This window comes from Chrysemys picta, chromosome 4 (genome assembly GCF_011386835.1).
Source record: "Chrysemys picta bellii isolate R12L10 chromosome 4, ASM1138683v2, whole genome shotgun sequence".
NCBI classification, from domain to species: Eukaryota; Metazoa; Chordata; order Testudines; family Emydidae; genus Chrysemys; species Chrysemys picta.
In genome coordinates, this window is record NC_088794.1 from 133,305,678 (window position 1) to 133,331,361 (window position 25,684).

Sequence of the window (25,684 nt, forward strand, 5' to 3'; positions counted from 1 at the left end):
AGTGCCTTTACCCACGTGTCCGGGACCTGGTCCCTCCTTGGGACCTGAATCTTGTGATGTTGAGGTTCACGGGGCCCCTCTTTGAGCCCTTGGCTTCCTGCTCCCTCCTGCTTCTCTCCTGGAAGGTCTCCTTTTTGGTCACCATAACTTCAGCGTGTAGGGTGTCCGAGATCAGGGCACTCATGTCGGAACCTCCTTATACCTTCTAAAAGGTACCTTCTATAAGGACATGGTCTAGCTGCGTCCACACCTGGCTTTTCTGTCCATGGTCGTTTCCCAGTTCCATGCTGGTCAAGACATATACCTACCAGGCCCTTGTCGAAAGCCTCATACAACGGATGAGGAATACAGGCTGCATACCCTGGACATCAGATGGGCGATGGTCTTCTACATAGATAGAACAAAGCTGTTCCGTAAGTCCACCTAGAGAATCTCATCCTGGATCATGGCCTGCATCCACTACTGCTATGAGCTGGCGAAAGTGCCCCTGCCAGCGATCATGACAGCTTACTTGACTAGGGCGCAGGTGTCATCGGCAGCCTTCCTTGCTCAGGTGCCGATCCAGGAAATTTGCTGTGCCGCAACCTAGTCGTCCGTCCACATCTTTGCTTTGCACTATGTGCTGACCCAGCAAGCTCAAGATGACGCTGGTTTCAGCAGAGCAGTACTCCAATCTGCAATCTTGTGAACTCCGAGCCCACCTCTTTGGATTCTGCTTGAGTCACCTACAATGGAATCGACATGTCTGCACTCGGAGAAGAAAAAACGTTTACCCACCTTTTGTAATGGTTGTTCTTTGAGATGTGTTGCTCATGTCCATTCCATTTCCTGCCCTCCTGACCCTCTGTTGGAGTTGTCGGCAAGAAGGAACTGAGAGGGTGCAGGGCTAGCAGTGCCTGATATACCGCGGCATGAGTGCGTCACTCCAATGGGCGCCATAGTCGGCCCTACAGTTACCACTAAGGCAAAAGTCTCCGACCACACACGTGGGCGCGCACACACCTACAATGGAATGGACGTGAGAAACACATCTTAAAGAACAGCAGTTACAAAAGGTGGGTAACTGTTTTTTACTCATTGTACAGTACAAAAACGCCTATTTTTCTGTTATGTATGTTAATTTTGAAAGAAGATATTACTCCATCCACACTAATAGTAATGGCCCAATTTTATATAATACTAACAATCTATGGTGCATACACTATCTCTCTAGTGAATATTTAACCACACTAAAAAAAAGCTTCAGGCAATTTGGCTCAGCTGCTAGGCTCCGCTCAAGAGGTCTACCCTCTTGTTAACTTTTGCTTGAAATAAACAATTTGTTGGCAAATTTTTATTAAAATTTAGTATGAATATTTTCTGATACTTTGGTAAGTACAAGCTTAAAGATGTTTGTCAAAAATTATTTTCCTCCTTAATCTCATGGTTTTTTGGCCACGCAATCTCAGCACACACAAATGGTTTTCTTAATATTTAGAAATTGAAGGTTTTAATTTGAGGCATTTCCCAGGAGAGAGGGATTGGGCATCTTTATCCTTATGCAGAATACTTCCACATAGTATTTGCTATTATTATCTAATTGCAGCAGGAACTGGAGAGGGAAACTAAAGCTAGAAGGGAGAGGAGAGGTGGAACTGGAGAGGGGACTGTGATGCAGAAAGGGAAGGGGAGAGAGACAGAGAATATATGCACAGGGTAAAAAGAACCTTGTGAATCTGATGAGGAAAAGATAAGTGGAAAAGATAAATATTTTTAATTTGCTGTTTATTTTTAGAAAAAGGTCAAAATATGCAGAATGAAATAAAGGGCAGAGGGGAAAGAAAGCAAGTTTTTAAATGAAGCACAGGTGTGTTTCTCATTGATATCTGTAGATATGAATAGCAGAGATTGAGGGTGGCAAAGTAGTAGTTGTTTCTAGGGTGCTATCCTGTGGCAGGGCCCACTTGCTCCTGCCTCCGTTGAAGTCCACAAACCGCTTTCGGTCCTTTTTGCTGATAAAACACCTGGTGCAGTTTATTTACAATATTATTTTCCACCACCCTTATGCACTATATAGCCTCACTCCTATAGTCTTGGGGAGCCCTCTGCACCTGAGGCAAGCAGGGAGAGCAATTTCTCTCCCTTTCTCGTTCTCCTTCCCTCTTTTCCCACTTCTTTCCTGTGCCTTTTGTATCATCGGTCTGGTGGCCTAGTTAGTCTCTTAGTTCTCCTCAGCCCATCAGTTAGGCACAGCTCTTCTTAATAAGATCTGCTCTAGAATTAATTAATTAGAGTTGCAGTGACCAGAGTGCTGGCTCAGCTACTCTCCTATTCTCTGTCACACAGGCAAAAAAAATGTGTTGCTCCTCTCCTTCCACCTCACACACTTTGCCATACTTTTTTTATATTAAATTACAAAATACAAATATAGAAACTTATTAGTTTATAAAAAAAAAAAAGTGGAAATTCCCAAAGAGATTATCTAACATTTGACGTTGAGGAACGCTATTCCAGTCATGTATAACTGCACATTAGTTGAAAACAAACCTCTAATAACATGAAAACCCTTAGCTAATATTAAGAAAATAATTTCTGACACCAAACTTAATACATAATTCATTAACATACTGCCACAGACTGAAAAAATCTGAACTGTGCCTCTTTATTGATGATTGGAGACAGAAACATCAGAAAAAAATCTTCATCCATAATAAAAGCATTCATCTCATTATTTAGTGATCAAAATCATTAGAATGCATTATTCTTCATCAAAAAGGCTTGAGCAAACTGCCCTACGTCATTCCTAACTGAAGCAACACATACAGAAACCCATCTTTCCTGTTCTTTGAGACTCTTTTTAAGTTTTAGAAGGTGCCTGTAACTGTTACAAGAGCTGATATAATTAATGTGACAACAGTTCTATAAGTATTAAAAATTCAGTCTTTGTGTATAATCTTCCCCAAAAAACCCAGTGTTTTCCAAATTTATGGTTTTATCTTACATGTTTTATGGCCTGCCTAAACCTTTGATGAGTATGATGAAAGGAAGATATGAGATGGCGGTGATAATATAGTTTTATCAGTTTTGGCATTGAAAAGTCACATGTATAGTTACAGCAGTCACCTGTGAACTTCTTATGTCTTTCATCCAAAAATAACATCTTACAATTTAGAGGCCTCATCTTGGAATCCCATGAGTAAGGGTTTTCAGGATCAGGTCCTAGGTATGAAAGCAACAAAAAAGCAAAGATTGGAGCCAGTTATGTTAGTATTGCACAGACAGAAATTTCCAGCTTATGAGTGTATTAATGATTGTTTGGCATCAGAATTACTTACTTTACCCTTTGATGATGACTTTCACACTATTCTTTTAAATGTCTGTAACTGTTCATGTTTGGAGTAGCACTTTTTAACCTTCACAGCTGAGTAACACGTGTTAGTCTGGGAATAGTAATTTCCATGATACAGCAACATGCCTGATCACTGACTGTTTGGGACAAGACTCCTTCGGTTCTTCTTCAAGTGATGGTCTCTATGTGTAGTCCACTCAACGTGTTCATATGGTTTATGTGCCTGAGACCAGAAGATTTTTCACTAGCAGTGTCTGTCAGACCACGCCTGCACCTTTGTACTCCTTGTGCTCTGAACCAAGGTTATTAGGGGATGTGTGGAACGACTGCTAGTCCAGTATCTTTCTACCACCCATAGTCTGAACCCTAACCCTTCAGTGTCCACTGCTTTATCTAGCATTCTTTGTCTAGTGTAAATAGTTTTACCTGTTCTTAGATAAGTTTGATAGTTTAGAGTTAGTTTTAGGGTCCAGGGGCCTGAGGTGCCCTCTCACCACTGTATGGGATGCCTAGTATGACCAAGACCTCAGAATTCAAGATCTGCATGGTCTGCTCCCGGGTCTTCCTGGTAGGCAATGACCATGACGCTTGCTTGTTTTGCCCCAGGAAAGCTCATACCCCCTCCAAGTGTAATATCTGTCCGTCCTCCCACCAAGAGTATCAATCCATAAGAGTGCAGTTTTAGGAGATTCCTGATTGATTGTTCAACGAGTCCGTAGTCTCACCCCAGCCTGTCAGGACCCCCTCGTCCTCTCCCTCCCCCTCATGTGGCAAAATGACTTGCCAACTGCTATGCCACCTTGTGGCTAGGTGCAGTGTTGCAGGGTTTTTTCTCTTTAGTCCTGCTGACCCTGGTCTGCTGGTGGTCCCCTTCTTCCTTGAGCGATGGTCCCTGTTGTTTTCCACTGTGGATTACACGTGTGCATCATACGCCCGGAGTCAGAGAATTTGAAAGTAGTGTCTGTTGGTCCGCACATGTGCTCTTGCTTGCCTTGTGCCTTTGATTACGGCGATAAAGGGTGGGGTGAACCAACCACCTCTTCAGGTCTCCTTCTCACAGCTGCATAGTCCAGGTTGAAACCTTTAGTATCCTCAGCTTTGACGTCGTTCTGAAAAACAATATTAATTAAATAATTCATAGTTTTTAATAACTTTTATAGATTTAGTAGTGTTAAGTATCTTTTACGGTTAGATTAGGCTACAGGGGACTCCAGCACAAGCTCTTTGACATCCTCCACACCTCTAGACCTATAAGAATAGCCTTCCCTGTAAATGAGGCCATATTGGAGCTGGCTAGAACAATGTGGTACATCCTTTCCACCTGCACTCCTACCCAAAAAAGGACGGAGAGATGTCCTGGCTAAGGGTTCAGAATTCTTATTCTCTCACCCAGCTCCCAATTCGGTGGTGGTTCAGGCCACTTTAGAAGGGTTCAGGCAACAACACCCCAGATCTATTCCTGCAGGCAAGGAGGATAAACATGTAAATCTACTGGGGAGGAAGGTTTTCTTGTCCTCCAATTTTCAGTTCACGATAGCCAACTATCAAGCGCTATTGGCTAAATATGATTTCCTGAACTATGCTAAGTTTGAGGACTTTGCCAACAGCCTCCCACAGCAGGATCATTCTCATTTCCAAGCTCTAATAAAGGAAGGAAAGTTAATAGCCAGAATCACCCTCCAATCTGCAGTCAAGGCAACCTCAGAGCCATGGCTACCATCATTCTTATGCAAAGGGGGAGTCCTGGCTCTGTGCCTCAGCATTCTCCAGGGAGGCCCAGAATACCATTGAGGACCTCCCCTTCAATGAATCTCAGTTCTTCAGTCAGTACACGGATGAGTCCCTATACATCCTGAAGGACTCTAGGGCTACCCTTCGATCACTGGATGTATACACACCTTCCCTTAAGAGGAAGTTACATTGCCAATCAACCCCATCAAGGTATAGAGCTCAACGTTTCTACCATCAGAGACCCTACAAACCAGCTCATAAAAGGCAGAAGATTCAAATGTCCTGCTTCCATGTTCCTTCCATACGGGTCTCAACATCCCAATCCCACCCCGCAACCCAGTAATATTTTTGATCCAAGCCTGAGAGCCGTGAATTGCTGAGCCCAACACCTCCTGACTCCTGTGCTCCGGGGATCGCTTAGCACTCTTTTTCAATACCTGGAGCATGATAACGATGGACACATGGGTGCTGGCTATATGATTGAGTTTGTAACTCTACCTCATCCAAAACTTCCCTTCCCAACCCCCTTCGGGGACCACTCTCATGACAGTATTCTCGCTCAGGAGGTGAACTCCTTATAGCAGCATGGAGCAATAGAGCATGTTTCTCCACAGTATTAGGTTACAGGTTTTACTTGACCTGCTTCCTCATATCCAAGAAGAAGGTTGGGTGGAAACCAATCCTTGACCTCTGCCACCTCAACCACTTCATTCACAAACTCAAATTTCAGTCATGTAGGCAGCAATAATTCAATTTTTAGAAAAAATGGCATGTGGTCACAGCTCCTGCCCACAGACAATTTCTCAGATTTATGGTGGGCTCTGACCATTTCCAGTACTATCCTTCAGAATAGCTACCGCCCCCATAGTCTTTACCAAGGTATTTTCAGTGGTAGCAGCTCACATCAGATGTCATGGCCTCCTCACTTTCCCATACCTCGACGACTGGTTCCTCACCACCAAATCTCACCAAAAAGCCTATACGTCAACATCTGTGATGCTCCACCTCTTTTCCTCAATGGGGAGTCAGTGTAAACGTTACAAAAATCTGGTTTTACTCCCATGAAATCTTTGGACTTCTTTGGGGCAACCTTGAACGCTATCACCGCAGGGGTGAACTTGCTCACAGTTTTCAGACCATGAACGATATCATAGGTCACATTGCGAGCAACCCTTTGGTAACAGTCAAAACATGTCTGTCCCTACTTGGCCACATGGCTTTGTGCACGTCACTCCATTTGCAAGACTCCACCTCAAGTATGACTACCTTCAGTTCACTCCCCAAGCTGTCATTCCATGAATCTCACACTGATAGTTCCTGCCAAGATACCATCCTCCCTTCTGTGGTGGACAAATCCTCATCACATATGCGTGGGGACTTTCTTTCTCCCCTCTTCGCTGGCCAAGACAATCGCTATGGATGTTTCCCTGCTAGGTTGGGGAGCCTATATGGGCAACCACACAGCACAAGGAGCCTGGACATCTTGAGAGTACAGAATTCACATCAGTGTCCTGGAATTATGGGCAGTAAGGAAGGTGTGTGAATCCTTTCTTCCATTCTTTCGCTTTCACCACATCCTGATAATGTCAGACAACGCTAGGATGGTCTTTTACACCAGCAAGCAAGAGAGCGAGATCTGCCTCCCTGTGTGCAGAAGCAGTCAATCTCTGGAACTGGTGCATCAGCAGATGACTCTATCTGCAGCCTACCTTCCAGGGACACAGAATGCACTTTGATTCCCTCAGCAAACATTTTACAATTGACCACAAGTGGGAACTTCATGACATGGTGCTGCATGACATTTTCACATGATGGGGAACCCAAACAAGAGATCTATTCACTTCCCAGGCCAACAAGTGCATCACGTGTTGCTCCAGAGGAGCCATAGGCTGCCACTTCCAGGGTGATGCTCTCCTTTCCTGGTCAGACCAGCTCAACTATGCCTTCCCTCCGCTGCCACTTCTGCCATGAGTGCTATGCAGGTTCCAGCAGAACAGGGTGACAGTCATCCTGATCACCCCTTTCTGGCCCTGACAGTTCTAGTTCCCTGAGCTCCTGACCCAGTGCAATGGGAGGATCAAACACCCCAATCCACAACCACTCCACCTCAGGGCGTGGTATTTGGATAGCCATCATACCTAGAACATGCATGCTCTTCAGCCATGTGAGACATCATCTGCAATAGCAGAAAGGATTCGACTAGGAAATGTTACCTAGCTAAATGGAAATGCCTCTCGTCCTGGATGCAACAAAGAGGCATTCTACCAGAAGCTATGGATATTCCACTCATTCTAGACTAGATCCTATCTTTTGAAGACATCAGGACTCTCCCTCAGCTCCTTGCAAGTCTGCTTAGAGGCGATCAGTGCATTCCATCCACTACTGAAGGCTACTCTATTTTCACACACTCGCTAGCCAGTTGACTCTGGAAAGGCCTGATAAGAACTTTCCCACTCCTCAAAAGATTGTGCCCCAAGGGGACATGAATCTTGTTCTTTTGGTACTGACCAGGCTCCCCTTTAGCTACTTGCCCCATGTTTCTCCTCTCCATGAAGGTTGCCTTCCTTGTAGCCATCACATTAGCGAGGAGGGTTAGTGAACTCAGAGCAGTGATGGCAGCCCCTCCAAACACTCTGTTCCACAAAGATCGTTTCTTTACACCTATGCCCCAAATTTATCCCTAAAGTGGTTTTGGAATTTCACCTTAACCAATTTATTCACTAACCTTTATTCTTCCCCATATTGCACGCATCTGCAGAAAAATGTAGACTCCACTCTCTTGATGTTTGACGAGCCTTGGCCTTTTACCTGCAGAGATCAAAACCAGTCAGGAAGTCCCAGAGACTGTTTGTCACTCTAGCAGAGAGAATCAGGGGGCATGCCATCTTCACCGAGGGAATTTCCAAATGGATATCTGGTTGCATTCTACTCTGTCAGCTCTTGAACCGCCCTCCCCCTACAGAGATACGAGCTCATTCCACTAGAGCTTAAGCAACAAATGTAGTGTCTCTTCAGGACATACCCCTCCGGGAGCCATGTGGAGCTCCATCCACATGTTTGCAAGTCCCAGTACAGGACTCAGCTGCTGATGCCTCCTTTGGATTGACAGTTCTCTGTTCAGCCCTGCTGTCCTCATCCTTGAGCCTTCCTCCTACTTATGTACTGCTTGTCAGTCACCCACAGTGGAATACAATAGGGCCATTACTCAAAGAAGAAGAGGAGGTTACTTACTTGTAACTGGAGGTTCTTCAAGATGTGTGGTCCCTATTTGTATTCCACTACCCGCGCTCCTTGCCCTCTGCTTTGAATCTTGTCTGATTCGAACTGGAGAAGGAACTGAAGTGGTGGTCGGTCGGTCTGCCTCTCCCTTTATTTCCTTGGTCGGCGGCATGAGGCAAGCCAGGGCACATGCATGGACCAGACACTACTTTGAAATTCTCTGACTCTGGGCGCATGGTGCGTGTACATAAGCCACTGTGGTATATAGATAGGTTCCACCCATCTCAAAGAACCTCCATTTACATGCAAGTAACTTCCTCTTTTGCCATGTGACTCAGTTCTCAGGCTGGGTCACCTTCAGTCTCACTCGTTTCAGGGTAAGCCAGAGTTTTTACCAAGTAGTCCCAAGACCTCACACCAAGTCGGCAACCCTGGTCCAGACCTGATGGTCCTTCTGTCCCCTTGTGTTGGGGGTCTTCCCTCTAGTCTTTCTGGTAAGGCTGTAGGGGAACTTAGTCCCTCCCTCTGCCCTGGGTTCCACTGCACTTCGAGATGTTCCTCTTATGGAGATCTGTAGAGTGGCCATGTGGGGCTCAGTGCATACCCTGGTACAAGCTTCTACAGCAGATGTGTCCTTCATAGCAGAGCAGTTCCAATCTGTAGTACAGCAGGGTCTTCACACCTTTCTTGTGAGTCACCTCAAGTGGAATACATATAAAGACCATCACACAAAGAAGAAAGTGTTTGTACAGTAACTGGAGTTCTTCAAGGTGTGCGGTCCCTCCTGTCCCTCCCCTCTGATTTGGATTGTTATCCTAAGCTTATTTGCAGTAGCGAAGGAAGTAGAGAGGCCCGTTAAATCCTCAGTTTGGAGCATGAGGAGGACAAGGGTGTAGCTGTGGACAAACAGACACTGCTAGCAAAAAAACTTCTGGTCTCAGGCACCTGGCACGCATGCGCATCTTGAGTGGAATATACATAGGGATCAAACATCTCAAAGAACTCCAGTTACTGTATAAGGTAAATAACCAGACTTCTTATACTTCATTAATACAGTAACAAAAGTACTTGTTTACAATGACAATTCCTGCAAAAATGGAAGTCAAATATTTAAAATGTTGCTATGAAAATTGTGCATTAATTTTTTCCTGCAAATTTTCTTTTTACAGGTGGTGATGGCACTGCTCAAATACTGGCCAAAGACTCACAGTCCAAAAGAAGTCATGTTTTTAAATGAACTAGAGGAAATTTTAGATGTCATTGAACCATCTGAATTTGTAAAGGTTATGGAGCCTCTTTTCAGACAGCTAGCCAAATGTGTGTCCAGTCCACACTTCCAGGTCTGTACTTCAAGGAACTCATAAAACCAGATCTTCAGTTTGGGATTTTTACATTGTTAGTGAATTGGTTGTTTTAGATATATATGTACTAAACTTCTTTAAAATAACTGATTTTAGTATGTTAAAAATGCTGAAAAAATAGCACATAGTTGGATGCCTAACTTTAGTGAGCCCGTGATAGGGAGCTCAGAGGGCCAAGCGACTTAGTGGTTGTTGCACCCAACTTCCTGCCCCTTGCCTCTCTGTCAGGGCAGTAGAGGTACCTGTTCATGACCATAAGCTGAGGATCTTCAGCTTTCCACCCACATCATGGTCTAGGCTCTTGGGGGTGTTGTGGCAGGGGAGTTCAGCCTCTCACCGAGACAGCACCATCGCGACTGAGCTTCTGAGGCTGCGTCCACCTCTGTGATGCCGTCCTGGCAACAGGGCCAGTGGCCAGCACAATGGCCTTACTGGAATGCCTGGGGCATGCTGGTTATGCCGATGCCCCCTTTGCACCAATCGTCGGTCACCACGTCAAACAAGCATCAGGTGGCACCGATGGCACTGGGCTTAGTGCGCAAAGTGCAAGCAGATGCTGGGGCGGAAGGGCAGGTGCCCACCCCAAGACCCCCTTTTATCCCGGGGAATGATGCCCCGGGCCCTACCTCAGTGGTCCTATCATTATCCTCCTCTACAGATGAGGCTATGGTGGGGCCCTCTCGCATTAGCCCACTGGACAATTTTAAGGAGCACCAAGCCCTGCTCCAAAGGGTGGCCACTAACTTAGGCCTAGAGGTGGAAGAGATGGCGGAGCAATCAGACACTTTGTTTATTGTGCTCGCTGCATCTACCCCCGCACGTGCACGAAGGGATTCTAAAGATCGCCAAAGCCCTCTGGCAAACCCTGTCCCCAATTACACCCACCTCCAAGAGGATTGAAAAGAAGTATTTCGTCCCAGCCAAGGGGTTCGAATACTTATACGCTCACCTGCCCCCAAGGTCATTGGTAGTTTCTGCGGCCAACAAGGCAGACAAGCAAGGCAATCTATTCCACCACCCAAAATAAGGAGGCCAAGAGACTGGACATTTTCGGAAGGAAAATTTATTCCACGGCCAGTCTCCAGTTCAGAGTCGCAAACCACCAGGCTCTTTTGGGGAGATATAACTTCAACTTATGGGACTCCCTCCATGAGTTTAAGGACTCCATGCCCCAGGATGCGGCCCAAAAATTCGGGGCTCTTGTTGAGGAGGGTACTATTGCAGCTTGGTGTTCCCTCCAAATGGCATGGGATGTGGCCAATTCAGCAGCCAGAGTGGTCGCCTCAGCGATGGCCATGAGGCGCTGTTCCTGACTTCAGTCCGCAGGCCTGTCCATGATTTACCATTTGATGGGATTGTACTCTTTGCAGAACAGATGGATGTGAGCCCCACAGATTGAAGGACACTCGGGCTTACTGGGGTAGCATACGCCTCAGTTGGTGACTAAACAGATCCAGATGCCCCCGCCACTAAGGCCTTGACAGTCTCGACAGGGGTCTGCAAGGAGAAGGAATAAGGACACGAGTTTTAGTCGTCGCCACCCTTCCTCCTCCTGTTCACCTGCACAACCTGGCCCAGTGAAACATCATGGGGGCCAGAAGCATGCATTTTGAGGGTGTGCTCGAGAGCGATGCCCCAGTCAACTTCCCAGATCCGCCTCATCCTTTCCTCAACTGTCTTCGTCCCTACCGTTCAGCCTGGTCACAGGTTACCTCGGATCGCTGGGTGCTAGAAATTGTATCGGTGGGATACACCCTCCAATTCTTGGCCACCACCACCCCTAACCCCTTCCCTCTTTAGGGATGCTTCTCATGTTAAACTCCTCATTAAGGAGGTAGACAACCTCCTGCAGCTGGGGGCAGTGGAGGAGATCCCTCGGGAAATGAAGGGGAAAGGATTCTACTCCTATTTCCTAATCCCAAAGGCAAAAGTGGGCCTAAGACCCATTCTGGACTTGCGGCGACTCAACAAATATCTCAAGAAGTTGAAGTTTCACATGGCTTCTCTGGCCTCCGTCATCCACTCCCTGGATCCGGGAGACTGGTACGCTGCTCTCGACTTGAAAGTCGCTTACTTTCATATTTCCATCTTCCAAGGACACAGAAAATTCCTTGGTTTTATGGTGGGCCAGCGTCACTTCCAATTCGCGGTGCTACACTTTGGCCTCTCCTTGGCCCCGCGAGTATTTACAAAATGAATGGCCCTAGTAGTTTCAGGCCTTGCTTTTTTTTGTAGAGGTTAGCAATAGACAAACACCAACCCCCAAGTCCTCCAAGTGTCCCTCTGGAGTGGTCAGCTCATGAGCCACCAAACATTCATAAAGCTTTTAGATCTAATGTACTCACAGGAATAGTATGTCCCAGCTTGTAAAATTCAACTCAGGATTACCGTACTTGACGTACAGCACTTGGATATATCTTTAGTGAAAACAAGAATGAGTTTATCATCAAAGAACAGAGATTCAAGTGATAGAGTGAGCATATTGGAGACAAATGGTTACAGGTAAAACCAAATTATAACACTCTTTCTGAAGATTAAATTTAACTAACCAGTTCTTCGAGCGCTTGCTCATGTCACGGGTGCTTTTGAGTCCAGTGCGGGACCACCCGCTGACACCTGGAAGTCATTGTGGCACTAGCGGGATAGCGGTGCCTTCCACTCCAGAGGCCTTTGCTGTGGCAGGAAGGGACCTATTGACACTCCCAGTACTGCCAATCCCGATGGGTCAACCACTGGCTCCCAACGAGTGTGTGAAGCAGAATGGAGCATGGGGCCCGGAGCTCATACCCAGCTCCAGGGCCTTCGGTACCGACCAGAGCCAAATCGGCCCTCATGTCATTGATGAGGACTTCCCTGATCTGGCATTGATCCCTGGACTCTCGTCACCAACTGGCAGAAGTGACGGGGTATCGCCCCTCCCCCACTCCATTGGCCTCCTCAGAAGGACTCTGAGTTGGAGGTGAAACCCTACGCTCAGCCTAAGAGCTGCTGCCCCCACCCATCCTACATCCCGCCAGATCTTGGTGCGTGCTCCCCCACAGGGACCTGGCCCAGAGGACAGTGGTTTACACAGGTCTAGTGGCCATTCGGGCAAATGTGGGGCTTTCCCCTGGTACCAGGACCACCGTCCAGCCGTTCCTACTTGGTAGTGTCTGAGAGGAGGGCTCCTCCACCACACATCTGGCACCTGATCCAGATGCTGGTTCCAAGCCCAGTACTGACATGAAAGACTTAGGGCAGGGGGGCATAATCGGGGCCAAAGAAGAAGAGGTTCAGGCCTCTTCCTCCTCCTCCCCAGTTGAAGTCATCTCGGGACCAAGTGGCGCGGTGCCACAGGATGACTTTAGAGTCCACCAGGAGCTTCTAAAAAGGCCCCATCAAAGGTTGCCCTACCCCTCAACAAGGCTGATATGGGTCTTGTCAGGTATTTATGGCAGACACCATCTTCTTTCCCTCCCACTTCAAAGAGGGCAGAGAAGAAGTACTGTGTGCCTGCCAAGGGGTACGAATGCTTGTACTCTCACCCTCTTCCTGGGTCCATTGTGGTCACAGTGGCCAATGAGAGGGACAGGCAAGGTGCTACTCCTCCCTCTCCCTACCCCCCCCCCCCCCAAGGAAGAGGACTTAGAGAAACTAGACCTATTTGGTAGAAAAATTTATTCAACGGGTGGGTTACAGCTTCATATTTCCAACCAACAAGCCTTTCTGGGGAGGTATGATTACAATATTTGGGACTCTACGGCAAAGTTTAAAGATTCACTGCCTCAGGACTCCAGGCAAGAGTTTTCCACCCTGAGAGAGAAAGGGAAAACCATAGCCAGGGCCTCACTCCAAGCAGCTCTAGGTGCAGCTGGCACAAAGCCAGAACAATGACTTGCTCAGTGGTCATGAGGTGATGCTCCTGGCCTCAGTCCTTAGCCCCAGCAACTGGCCCAATTCTTGGCTCCACTGCCTTTACAGGACCTGTTCAAGAAACGGCGCAGGAGTTACAAGCATAGACAACTGCCCACTCTACCTCAACCTCCTACCAGGGTCACACAGATATCCAAGAGGCCCCAAACAGAACTTTTGAAGGCACGCCTGAGAGCATTATATCAGTTCCCACATCGGATTCTGCCCCCCTTTTGTTTTCAGACCGACTTTACCACTTCAGCCTGGCATGATCCCTCATCACCTGAGGCCACTGCATGCTGAGTACAGTGGAGGAAGATTACACCCTTCAGTTTTCTTCCACCACCCCCCATCCCCATCCCTCTTTAGGGACCCTTCTCACAAGCAACCTCTAGCACAAGAGGTCCAATCCCTCCTGCAAGTAGGGGCTGTGGAAAAGGTGCATCAGAACTTGAGAGGGAAGGGGTTTTACTCCTAATATTTCCTAATCCTGAAGGCCAAAGGGGGTCTTCAACCCATCCTGGACCTGCATTGCCGCAACAGTTATCTCAAGAAACTGAAGTTCTGCATGGTCTCCCTGGCCTCCATTATTCCCTCATTGGATCCAACTTGAATGGTATGCTGCTCTCAACTTGAAATATGCCTATTTCCATCTTCCAAGGCCGCAGAAGGTTCCTCAGATTTATCGTAAACCAAACCGATTACCAATTCACTGTCCTCCCCTGTGGTCTGTCAGCAGCCTCTCAGGTTTTCACAGAATGGTGGTGGTAGTGGCCTTCTTCAGAAGGCAAGGTGCCAGAGTTAACCTGTACCCCGACAACTGGGTGATCAACTGCCGTTCAGAGGCTCAACTGAAGAACAGCATCAGCCTGGTCCAAGCCACCTTCAGTGCACTGGGCCTGCTGTTAAACCAGCAAAAGTCGACTCTCATTCCCATCCAGAGAATAGAGTTTATCAAAGCAGTACTAGACTCGACCCAGGCCAGAGCCTTCCTTCCAGAAGCTCGATTCCAGACAATATCGGTTCTGATGTCCAAGGTTAAGGCCCACCCCATAACGACAGCCCCATTTTCCCTCAAACTTTTGGGACACATGGCTGTGTGCACTTACATGGTACGGCACACAAGGCCACACCTCAGACCCCTGCATGCTTGGTTGGCCCGGTGCTTACAGTTCCCGCCCCAGTCCTCGTCTCCCTTGACTGGTGAAGGATCCTCGATCGGTGGCTGCAGGCCTTTCCTTCTTACAAACCCCTCCCCCTAGCCTTCAGTATCTTTCATTTCAGATGCATCCGATCTAGGTTGGGAAGCTCGACTCAGGGCCTGTGGTTCCTGGAAGAGCTCTCCTTACGTATAAATGTCAGAGAGCTCAGAGAGGTCCGCTTCGCTTGCCAAGTGTTCCTTTCCCAGATCACGGACAAAGTTGTGCGAGTGCTTATGGACAATATGGCAGCCATGTTTTACATCAACAGAGAGGGAGGAGCATGATTCTTTACCTGTGCAAGGAGGCCATTGATCTGTGGGACTTCTGTATGAAATACTCAATTCACCTCAAGTCTTGCCATCTTCCAGGAGCCTGGAATACCCTCGCAGATCACGTCAGCAGGTCTTTTTCCTGTTATCATGAATGGTCCCTTCACCCAGAGGTGACGAGATCCATCTTCCAGAGGTGGAGGTCTCCCCAGGTAGACCTGTTTGCAACCAGGCAGAACAAAAAATGTCAGCAGTTTTTCTCATAACTAATCACAGCCCAGGTTCTCAGATGCCTTCCTACTTCTATGGACAGAGGTCCTATTCTATGTGTTTCCTCCACTTCTAGTACACAAGGTCCTTCTGAAAGTCAAGCAAGAAAAGGCAAGGGTTGTCCTTATAGCTCCTGTGTGGCTGCGACAACATTGGTTCAGCATGCTGCTGGACCTGTCAGTAGCACCGCCACTGTTGCTCCCACCCCACCTCGATCTGATCTCACAAGACCACGGCGGTTTACTCCACCCAAACCTGAGGGCCCTTCACCTGACCACGTGGATGCTCCATGGTTGAACCCGGAGGAATAGGCCTGTTCAGAGCAAGTTCGCTTGATCTTGCTAGGTACTGTCCACTAGAACTACTTACCTAGCCAAATGGAAGCGTTTCTTGGTGTGGTCTTCTCAACGAGGTCTCTCGCCAACTCAGTCATCCCTCCAGCTGTGCTAGAATACTTGCTCCATCTTAAGCAACAGGGTCTGGCACTCACATCTATCAAGGTACATCTAGTGGCAATTTCAGTCTTCCACACTTCGGTGGACGGTAGGTCGGTCTTCTCGCATGAGATGTCCATTCACTTCCTTAAAGAGGTAGAGAGACTTTACCATCAAATTTGTGAATCGATTCTACTGTGGGTCTTAACCTGGTCCTATCCAGACTCACTGGCCCTCCTTTCGAGCTGCTAGCATCATGCCCTCTGTCGTATCTCTGGAAGGTTGCCTTCCTTGTAGCAATTACCTCAGCCAGGAGGGTCTCAGAAATTAGGGCCCTTATCTCAGAAACACTGTATGCAATGTTATTTAAGAACAAGGTTCAACTGCGCCCCCACCCAGCTCCTTCCAAAGGTGGTCTTGCAGCTTCATAGTAACCAGGCTATTTTCCTGCCAGTTTTCTTCCCGAAACCACAGAGGAATGCAGGGAGCGGCGCTAGAAGTGTCCTTGCCTTCTACATTGAGAGGAGCAAGCCATTCAGTAAATTCACACAGCTCTTCTTGGCAATAGCGGACAGTATGAATGGCCTACCGGTTTCAGCCCAGAGAATCTCATCCTGGATTACCTCCTTTATTCATACATGCTACGAGCAGGCGGGCATACCACCTCCTGCCATCTTGACCACCCATTCGACCAGAGCTCAAGCTTCATCAGTGGCATTTCTGGCCCAGGTCCCAATCTGAGACATCTGCAGGGCTGTGACATGGTCGTCATTGCATACCTTCTCTTCCCACTACGCCATCCCACAGCAGGCTAGAGACAATGCCAAGTTCAGAAGAGCAGTGCTGCAATCCGCATGTCCATGTACTCTGAGCCCACCTCCTTGGTTACCACTTGAGTCACCTAACATGGAATGGACATGAGCAAGCACTTGAAGAAGAAAAGACCAGTAACTAACCTTTCCGTAACTGTTGTTTTTTGAGATGTCTATTCCACGACCCAGCCTCCTGCCACTCTATCAGAGTTCTCTGGCAAGAAGGAATTGAGAGGGTGCGGGGCCGGCCTTGCCCCTTATAATAGCGCATGAATGTGCTGCACCAGAGGGCGCTAGAGCCTGCCCTATGGATACCACCGAGAGAGAAATCTCTGGCAACTGTGCACATGACATGTGCACAACTAACGTGGAATGGACATGAGCAACACATCTTGAAGAACAGCAGTTACAGAAAGATTAGCAACCGTTTTTTCTTCTGACTAGAGAAATTTATCTCAACCAAAGTTCTTCCCAGCATTTTCAGCCAAGCGTGGCTGAGAACCCTTTTTCATTAAGCAAATCCCACTGTCAGTTTCCTTCCTTGGTGAAGGATTCCAGGGTGCCTCTCTGCTCCCCCAAATACATAAGAACATATCTTTGATGTTTACCTGCTGTTTATTTCCTTCTGTTAATTTCCTTCTCAAATCTCTGCCAGCTCTTCGTTAACATTTGACTTAGAATGCTAATACATTTCTACCATATGACATACAATACATAGTGATCCACCACGGAGACAAGTGTCTCCCACTCCCTGCCTGTAAAGTTTGTCTCCAGATACACTGTTCTTGAGTGACCTGTCTTAACTCTTAGAGAACATTATTTTTAGAATATATACATAACTCTTCATGTGTGTTCTGTGTACACATTTCACAATGATTGATTACTAGTATGACACAAGCTTTCATTAGAGACCGTACATGATATTCTTTAGTGAACACATGGGATCCTTGTATTCCTATGTACCTCTGTGCCTTCTGCAAGTTGGCATCAAGAGATCCTTGGATCACAGCAGTTCTTAAGTTTTTTAGCTGTGCTGCAGTGCTACTGTAGAAGTACCAAATTGGCACCGACTTTCTTGACTGAGAACCTTTTTTTAAATGCAAGGAGAGTGTCACTGCCTACATGACCCCAACAGATCACAAGGGATTCTATTTAAATTGTGAATGTGCTGCATCATAGATAAAATGGAGGGCACAGGACACATGTTTCTTAAGAATGATTTGTAGCCATATGTTTGTAAAATACACAGTTCTGACCCAGATTAAAAAGTAAACCATAACTTTGAATTTCTTGATGGTAATTTTAAAATATTTTGGTACTTAATATTTGGTATCATCAATTCTCTCCAAGCCATTTTATTTCCTAATTTCAGTTCTGTTTAGCAAACTTTATGGTATGAAAATGCTAACTGGAAGATGGATAAAGTAGTGTGCTTACCTTCATGTCTTTCAGGTGGCAGAACGAGCACTATACTACTGGAATAATGAGTACATTATGAGTTTAATCAGTGACAATGCAGCAAAGATTTTGCCCATCATGTTTCCATCATTGTACCGAAATTCAAAGACACATTGGAACAAGTAAGAGACTCTTGTACAAATAATATATTGGTTAATATGTTTAAAGGACTTTCTAAATGTTAATGTTACTTATCTAACAGTACTGAACTTTAGTTTCAAACAATTAGGGTTAAAATGCCTTGTGTTTGTGAATTACCTGTTGTAGCTACAGTATAATCATGGTTTCAGAGTAGCAGCCGTGTTAGTCTGTATCCGCAAAAAGAACAGGAGTACTTGTGGCACCGTAGAGACTAACAAATTTATTTGAGCATAAGCTTTTGTGGGCTACAGCCCACTTCTTCAGATGCATCATGCGTATTCACAATATTTCTACCAAGACCTTAACAATATGAAAGGAGATGAGTGAGGGCAAATGTCAGAACACCTATCAAAGGGTCCAGGAAATGCATTTGAGAGGGTGGACTCTTTCCTGTAAAAATATGTTTTAGTGCAGCTTTTCTCCTACACCATATTTTATTTTGGATTATTTATAGAGCGTAACTTAAATGTGTATTGCATAGTAGTTTAGTGGTTACTAAAGACAAATTTTGATGGTTGACGTCTAAACTTTGTTGACCCATATTTTTCCATTGATAATCATTTGACTATATCCATATTAAAATCATCTTATTCTTTCTTTTTTCTTCTTCCTTTTCTCAGCATTTTGTCTCCTGTTTTCTTTCTCTGTCTACATATCGCCTTTGTTTTTCCCTTTCCATCCACACAATAGTGTAATACTCAAGCATGAAAGTACTCCTAGTCAGCTCCATCCTGCAGCTACTCCAGCTGCAAAACAGTTTTGTTTGAGCTAGTGTGCAAGAGCGGGTGGTGTGGTTGTTCCATAGCTCATTGCTGTGGAGTGAGGACTACTGATTGGTTGGCCTACAGTAATGCCTGATGAATCTCCCACTAACTTCAGTGTATACTGAGGGAGGTGTGTGCAATAACCGGATACAGGTAATCCATTGATATATTGATTTTAAAAATATTATCTGGATTACTTTTAAAAGAAAAACTGTAATCCTAAAAAAAGATTTGTGTGGTGAATAGTAAATATAGGTTACTTTCAGTTGTTTTTCTCACTTTTTATGGCCATCCATTCATTCTGTCCTGAGCCTGAGTGAAGTCGTGAAATCCAGTACACCCCCATGCTCACTGTGCAACCAACATGAATAATGCAAATTAACGATGTAACTGATTTCTTTTCTGATCTGGTGATCAGTAATTTATAATAGATTACTTCTGTAGAGTAAACTTTTACTTCCCTGGCAGTGTGCGCTATATAATGCAGGTGAAGATTTGTTGTTGTTTTTCATGCTGTTTCTAATCTGTTTGCTTATATACTCCCGAGGGAATTCTGCATTTTAAAATTCTGCATATTTTATTTGTCAAAATAACACAATATAATCACTCCAGTTTCAATTATTTTTGGTAATTTATTTAAAAATACCTGTTTCTCCCCCCCCCCCCCCGCCCGCCAGAACCCAGCTGCAGGGCACCCCCCGGCCCAGACACCAGCACCCCCCTCCCACCAGAGCTCAGCCACCAGCACCCCTAGAGCCTTTACTCCCCCCTGCTTCTTTACTGTCCTGCCAGGGGACGTTGTGTGGTGCGTGCAGCCCTCCCCTTCCTTACCCTTTGCCTGGAGAATGAGGATCAAGTAGAGCATGAAGCCTCTAGCCAGCCAGGCTGGGCGCACCGCTCACTGCAAGCTGGGCTCTGCAGAGTCCAGCAGCCCCTAGTGACAGCCAGCAGCTCTGCAGCCCCAATTCTGCGGAGGCAGAACAGGGAATTCTGCGAAATTCTGCATTGCACAGTGGTGCAGAATTCCCCTAGGAGTAGTTTAATACTAGCTTTAAAGACCCCTATTATTATTGTGATTCAGTATTTTATATATTTCTACCATATGTGTATAGCTATGATTATGCTTTCAGAATAAATTTTACATTATGCAGACTCCTCTATATCAGTATAGAAATATTTACAGAATTTCAGTCAGTTGACAGTATAAATGTATCACCTGCTGAGGTCTATATTAGTTTTAATTTTTTCTAATAATTCTATTTTGATTAGTTATATCAACTTTTAAATTTCTAAAGCAATATTATATAAAGGAGAATTAGAACTTCCGAAGAACATTTTTCATTAACAAGTGGCAAATACTGCTGTAGAGTAAGTAAACTGTATATGAAGAACATTTAATGATTTAGAATTTGTATTAGCCATACTGTAGCTAAAAAGAAACTTCCATTAACTAGTTTTGTCTTTATGTATTCCAAAATAATGTAATTTTCTAGTCTCGTAAATTATTGGCTACTGTTGAGCAGAGCAAAATTTAAAGTACTGTGAGTTTCAACCCGAAGTTTTACTTCTAGGACAATACATGGCTTGATATACAATGCTCTGAAACTCTTCATGGAGATGAACCAAAAACTGTTTGACGACTGCACACAACAATTTAAAGCAGAAAAACTGAAGTAAGTTTCATATTAACATTTCAGCTTATTCTACAATAACGTGTTCAGAGAATTTTCATTGTTTACTTTGAAAAGTTACTCTCGCTTTAAAAAAAAAAAAAGTTGTGCCCGTTTTATTCAGCACAAAAATCTGAAAATTCACATGGTGAGATTCTTTTGCTTCTCAGCATGCATGAACTGTGAAATGTATTCTAAAATGAAGTGTTTAAAATAATAGTTCAAACCTAATACTGCTGCTGGCAGCCATCTTTCTGCAAAATCATTGTTGTGACACCACCAGTCTCAAAGTCCAACAGAAGAGAATGATGATTAATTTACATCCTGCTTTTATTTTAAATGCATTATTTGCCATATGTCCCCCACATCCCCACCCCAATACTTTTCAGAATCCTCCAGCATTGTTTTGTAGTGTGTGTGCATGTATGTACAGGGCATTATTGTATTTTGTCATAAATGCAATGATGAATGCGATATGTTTGTATTAATGCTATGTTGTAGCATATTCCTCACAACCATCTGTAAAGTGAACTATTTAATTTTGCTTAATTTCATCTTTAACCTAGGTACAAATTTAAAAGGAAAAAGCAAGAGATTCCTTTATTTGATAGACTGAGCAGTACTGGGAACTTATTTAATAAATTGTTGATAAATAGGAAAGAAGTATAGTACGGTCAGAACAGAGATGGGGATTGGAAGCTTGAACTTTTCTGGTTTTTATTCCTGTCAGGGTTCCCTCCCCACTCTGAACTATAGTATACAGATGTGGGGACCCGCATGAAAGACCCCCTAAGCTTATTTCTACCCGCTTAGGTTAAAAGGTATGCTGCCACCACCAAGCGAGTTAAACAAACATTTAGAGAGAGCCACTTGGAGCTCTGCCTTTCCCCAGATATCTCCCAAGTCCCTACCCCACCTTTCCCAGGCAGGCTGAGAATAATCCCCCCAAACCCCTACACCCCTTTTCCTGGGAAGGCTTGAGAATAATATCCTAACCAATTGGTTACAAAGTGATCAAAGACCCAACCCCTGGGTCTTTGGACAATGGAAAAATCAGTCAGGTTCTTAAAAGAAGGATTTATTAAAAAGAAAAGGTAAAACCTCTCTGTAAAATCAGGATGGAAAATAACTTTACAGGGTAATCAGATTTAAAGAGCCCAGAGGAACCCCCTCTAGCCTTGGGTTCAAAGTTACAGCAAACAGAGATAAACCCTCTAGCAAAGGAACAGTCACAAGTTGAGAAAACAAAGAGAGATTAATACGTCTTGCCTGGCTATTACTTACAAATTGAAATATGAGAGACTTGTTCAGAAAGATTTGGAGAACATGGGTTGATGTCCGGTCCCTCTTAGTCCCAAGAGCGAACATCCACCAAAACAAAGAGCACAAAAACAAAAGCCTCCCCCACCCCCAAGATTTGAAAGTATCTTGTCCCCTTATTGGTCCTTTTGGGTCAGGTGTCTGCCAGGTTACATGAGCTTCTTAACCCTTTATAGGTAAAAGGATTTTGGTGCCTCTGGCCAGGAGGGATTTTATAGTATTGTATATAGGAGGGTTGTACCCTTCCCTTTCTAGTTATGACAATTCCCAAATGTGCAACTGACTTGTATGGTCTTTGAGTCACATAATTTCTCTGTGCTGCTTCTTCCCCATAGGTATAAGTCTAAGCAGGTTCACAGGGGTGGTTTGAGGCATAAATAATTGCTTGTAAAGTGTTTCAGATCCTGATTAAAGGAACTAAAGAAATTAAAACTATTGGTGGTTCTGTTTCAGCATAGGACTATTTGGGGGTTTGAGCAGATCTTGGTTAGAATCATGTTTTTAGTTTCAAAGTGAAATATCATGATTTCTTCCTGTAGCAGTCCTTAAGGGCTTAGCAACACATAGTTTTGTTCTGCTTTAACTATATTTGTTTGAAATCAATGCAATCCCTCCCCTCCACCCCGAACTAGTGTGGCCTCAAGTTATACTAGGGTATAGGTACTTATGCTGGTATATAGGTTATTCCTGTAAATTTAAGTGAAAGTGAGCTAGAATATGTAGTATGAGACAAATTTTAAAAGTATTTTGGCAAAAGGATGAAAAAAATGTATACATCATAGAAAGAAGCAAAAAAGATAAATAGGACTGAGTTTTTGGTGTACTATTTTTCTAGTAAAAACAATTCTACTTATTTTTTATATTAGAAAATAAAGTCTTGATTCTTTTTTTTTCCTTGAGTGCAGCAGAGTCCAGACAAGAAACTGAATCCTGAGCAACTGAAGGAGTGATTTTTTTGCTCATGAATTAAAATTCATTTGAGGAGGGAGGTGTTGATTTAACACAACCATGTGAGAGGACACACTCTTAAATATTTAGAACGCCTACTTTACCATCTGAATGCTGAGAGAGCTCCCACTGCGTGTTGAAACCCTGGCCCCACTAAAGTCAATTGAAGTGTTGCCATTGACTTCAGTAGAGCCAGGATTTCACATCAGTTCTCTGGCCAAGGAGTTAGTCAGCTAAAAAGAGGAATAAGGCTTAATCCTAATTTTTCTGAGGTGGAAGAGAAGCTGAAAAAAAAATTTCCCTTTCTTTTCAATGGTCATTTTGGCCTTTTTTTACTCCACAAGGAAGCCATAGGGGCACAAGCTCATTCCCCTCCCCACACACTTTGCAAATCACCTTTGAATGTACATCTCTCAAACAAATTTAGACAATAACTAGACCCTTTCCCTTGATTTGTTTTCCTCAAGTATTTCACCATTAATGAATAAATTAATTAATGGAGATATCCTATCTCCTAGAACTGGAAGGGACCTTGAAAAGTCATTGAGTCCAGCCCCCTGCCTTCACTAGCAGGACCAAGTACTGATTTTGCCCCAGATCCCTAAGTGGCCCCCTCAAGGATTGAACTCACAACCCTGGGTTTAGCAGGCCAATGCTCAAACCACTGAGCTATCCCTCCCCAATTATTCAATTCAATTCAATTGAATAATGCTTCAATTGAATTGAAGCATTATTCAATTTCAAAATAGTTTTTTATCGATGTCATTATTTTACTTAAATTTAAATAAACTGCAGTCAGAACAGTGGAAATAAACAATGTCCTTTATTGTTAATTATAAAGGTAGAATCCAAAAGCATTTCAGACTATACACCAGTCTAAATGCAGAAGATTTTTTTTGCTGTAATCATGTATTTTTTAGCAACATATTGTGCACAAGGTGAGAATGCCAGTCAGCTTATTGTAATGAAGTGTCCTTATTTTCTTGAGACGATTGTCACTCTTTTGTTTTAATGTTGCCCTGAAATCACAACTAGCGGTGTGGTATGGTTTAGATATGTATATGGGCAAACTGTCGATCAAAAATTGGTAGAAGATGCATCTAAACAGATGAAATAACCAATTAGTCACTATTCTGTTAAAGGATAGTATGTGAGTTGTGACTTATAAATTCACCAAGTTTCTGTAACCTCTGTTTTTAAATTTTCTTTTTGCAGAGAGAAGCTAAAATCGAAGGAAAGAGAAGAAGCATGGGTTAAAATAGAAAATCTAGCCAAATCAAATCCCCAGGTATTTAGAAAAGATTAACATATTCATGTTAAAAATTCTAGGGTTTTGTTAAATATCAGTAGGGTAACAGATATGACTGATCCTGGAAATAAAACCGTTTCACTAATATTGTATATGAAAAATCTGCAATAAAAATGCTTTTAAAATTTGTAACCTTTCTCTTGTGCAAGTACTTATTTTGCAAACAAGGGTTTCAGACAAGACTGGTCTGAAGTACCTTTTCCTTTCTTCCTTTATAAGACATATCTATAGAATTGTGATCTGAAAAGTGATTGTTCAGAATTGCATAAACAGCGATTATAATATTGGTTTATCTTGAAAAACCTCAATGTAAACAAAAGCCTAAATTAGAAGAGGGATGTTGGGAATTGGAGTGTTTTCTACTAAAAGTAGAACTTAGGTCTAGCTGGGACTTGTGACCTGTCAGATTGTTTTACTCTGCCGTGCCCAGTGAATTAAAGCAATGGTGCATGTCCCTGTCTGTTGTATCCACCTGGCGTCTGGATTGTGTAATGGACTGTTTGTGGGTGAACATGCACATCAAAACCAGCTCCTAGCTAAAAGGAAAACCACCTTGTTCTTAAGCAGATGTAGTTTCTATAGCCAGCTACAAGGGCAAGTTTTTCTGAAAGAACAAAAACATTTTAGAGTGAACAAGCTATTCTGATTTATTCTTGTTCTATTGCTTTTGGTGTTCCTGTGCTGCTATTTGTTCCTTTAAGTGTCAAATTTCTGGAGTTCAATCATGTCAAGGTTTGCTATTGGCAAAAAAGGAAACCTTTACCTATAAAGTTCTTATCAACCCAAAAGGTTCCTCTCTGAGTACAACTGTTGGGGCGATCCAATGGCTGCACTGTTGTGATCTTGGTATCAGTTTAATGAATAATAAAGAATGCAGCTATCTTTTTCTAACCAAAAGACATTTTAGAAATATTTTCTCTCATTGACTTTTCTGGGGGGTTCCGGGGAAATCCTTTCTAAAGTGGTCATAGAACATATTTAGTAATTAAAATTGGACAGTTTATCAGTAGGTCAGCTGAGTGAGAGCTTAAGTGCATTGTAACTTTATAAAGAACCATGTATGTGAAAGCAGAGAAATTTAAAACTTTGTGCAACAAACGTACTCTGTTTAGATAAACAGTTACATTTTTGAGTCTACTTTTTGATTAGTGCCATTAGACAAATTTGATTAATCTTTGCCAGTAATTTTAACCTTACTAAAAAGGCACTGTTACAAAAGTGTTGAATGAAGAGTGCATGCTTGTTCAAAATATGTTCATACTTATTCTCACAAATGATAAACAGTTGTGCCTTGCTAAAAAACTACTGTGACTTATTCAGACTGATATAGTAAAATAATGTAATTGTACAAATGTGAACCTTTTTCTATTGTTCAAAAATCATTCTGTGTAACTATGTACGTTTTTTAAAACTGATTAGCATAACCTATGTATACAATACTTTACATAGTTTGTTTGAATGACAAAATTAATATAACCAGCAAGTTAAATTTAAAAACACAAATTAATTTTGACACTTAAGCCCTCAGCCACATGAAGAATCTATATACAGCATATC

The 25,684-nt window shown here is 43.8% G+C and overlaps 1 protein-coding gene across 5 annotated transcripts in view; it reads left to right on the forward strand.

Annotated features, from left to right (window-relative positions):
* The window catches only part of PPP2R5C (protein phosphatase 2 regulatory subunit B'gamma), a 178,263-nt gene that overhangs the window by 139,898 nt on the left and 12,681 nt on the right, over nt 1-25,684 (forward strand). For all 5 annotated transcript variants that reach the window (XR_010600755.1, XR_010600756.1, XM_065593603.1 and 2 more), the window contains 4 exons: nt 9,448-9,618; nt 17,970-18,097; nt 20,452-20,553; nt 24,034-24,106. Coding sequence is in view for 3 of the 5 variants with exons in the window: in XM_065593603.1 (XP_065449675.1) it covers nt 9,448-9,618; nt 17,970-18,097; nt 20,452-20,553; nt 24,034-24,106 (474 nt within the window). In the remaining 2 variants the exon portion in view is untranslated. The remainder of the gene's footprint in view (nt 1-9,447; nt 9,619-17,969; nt 18,098-20,451; nt 20,554-24,033; nt 24,107-25,684) is intronic.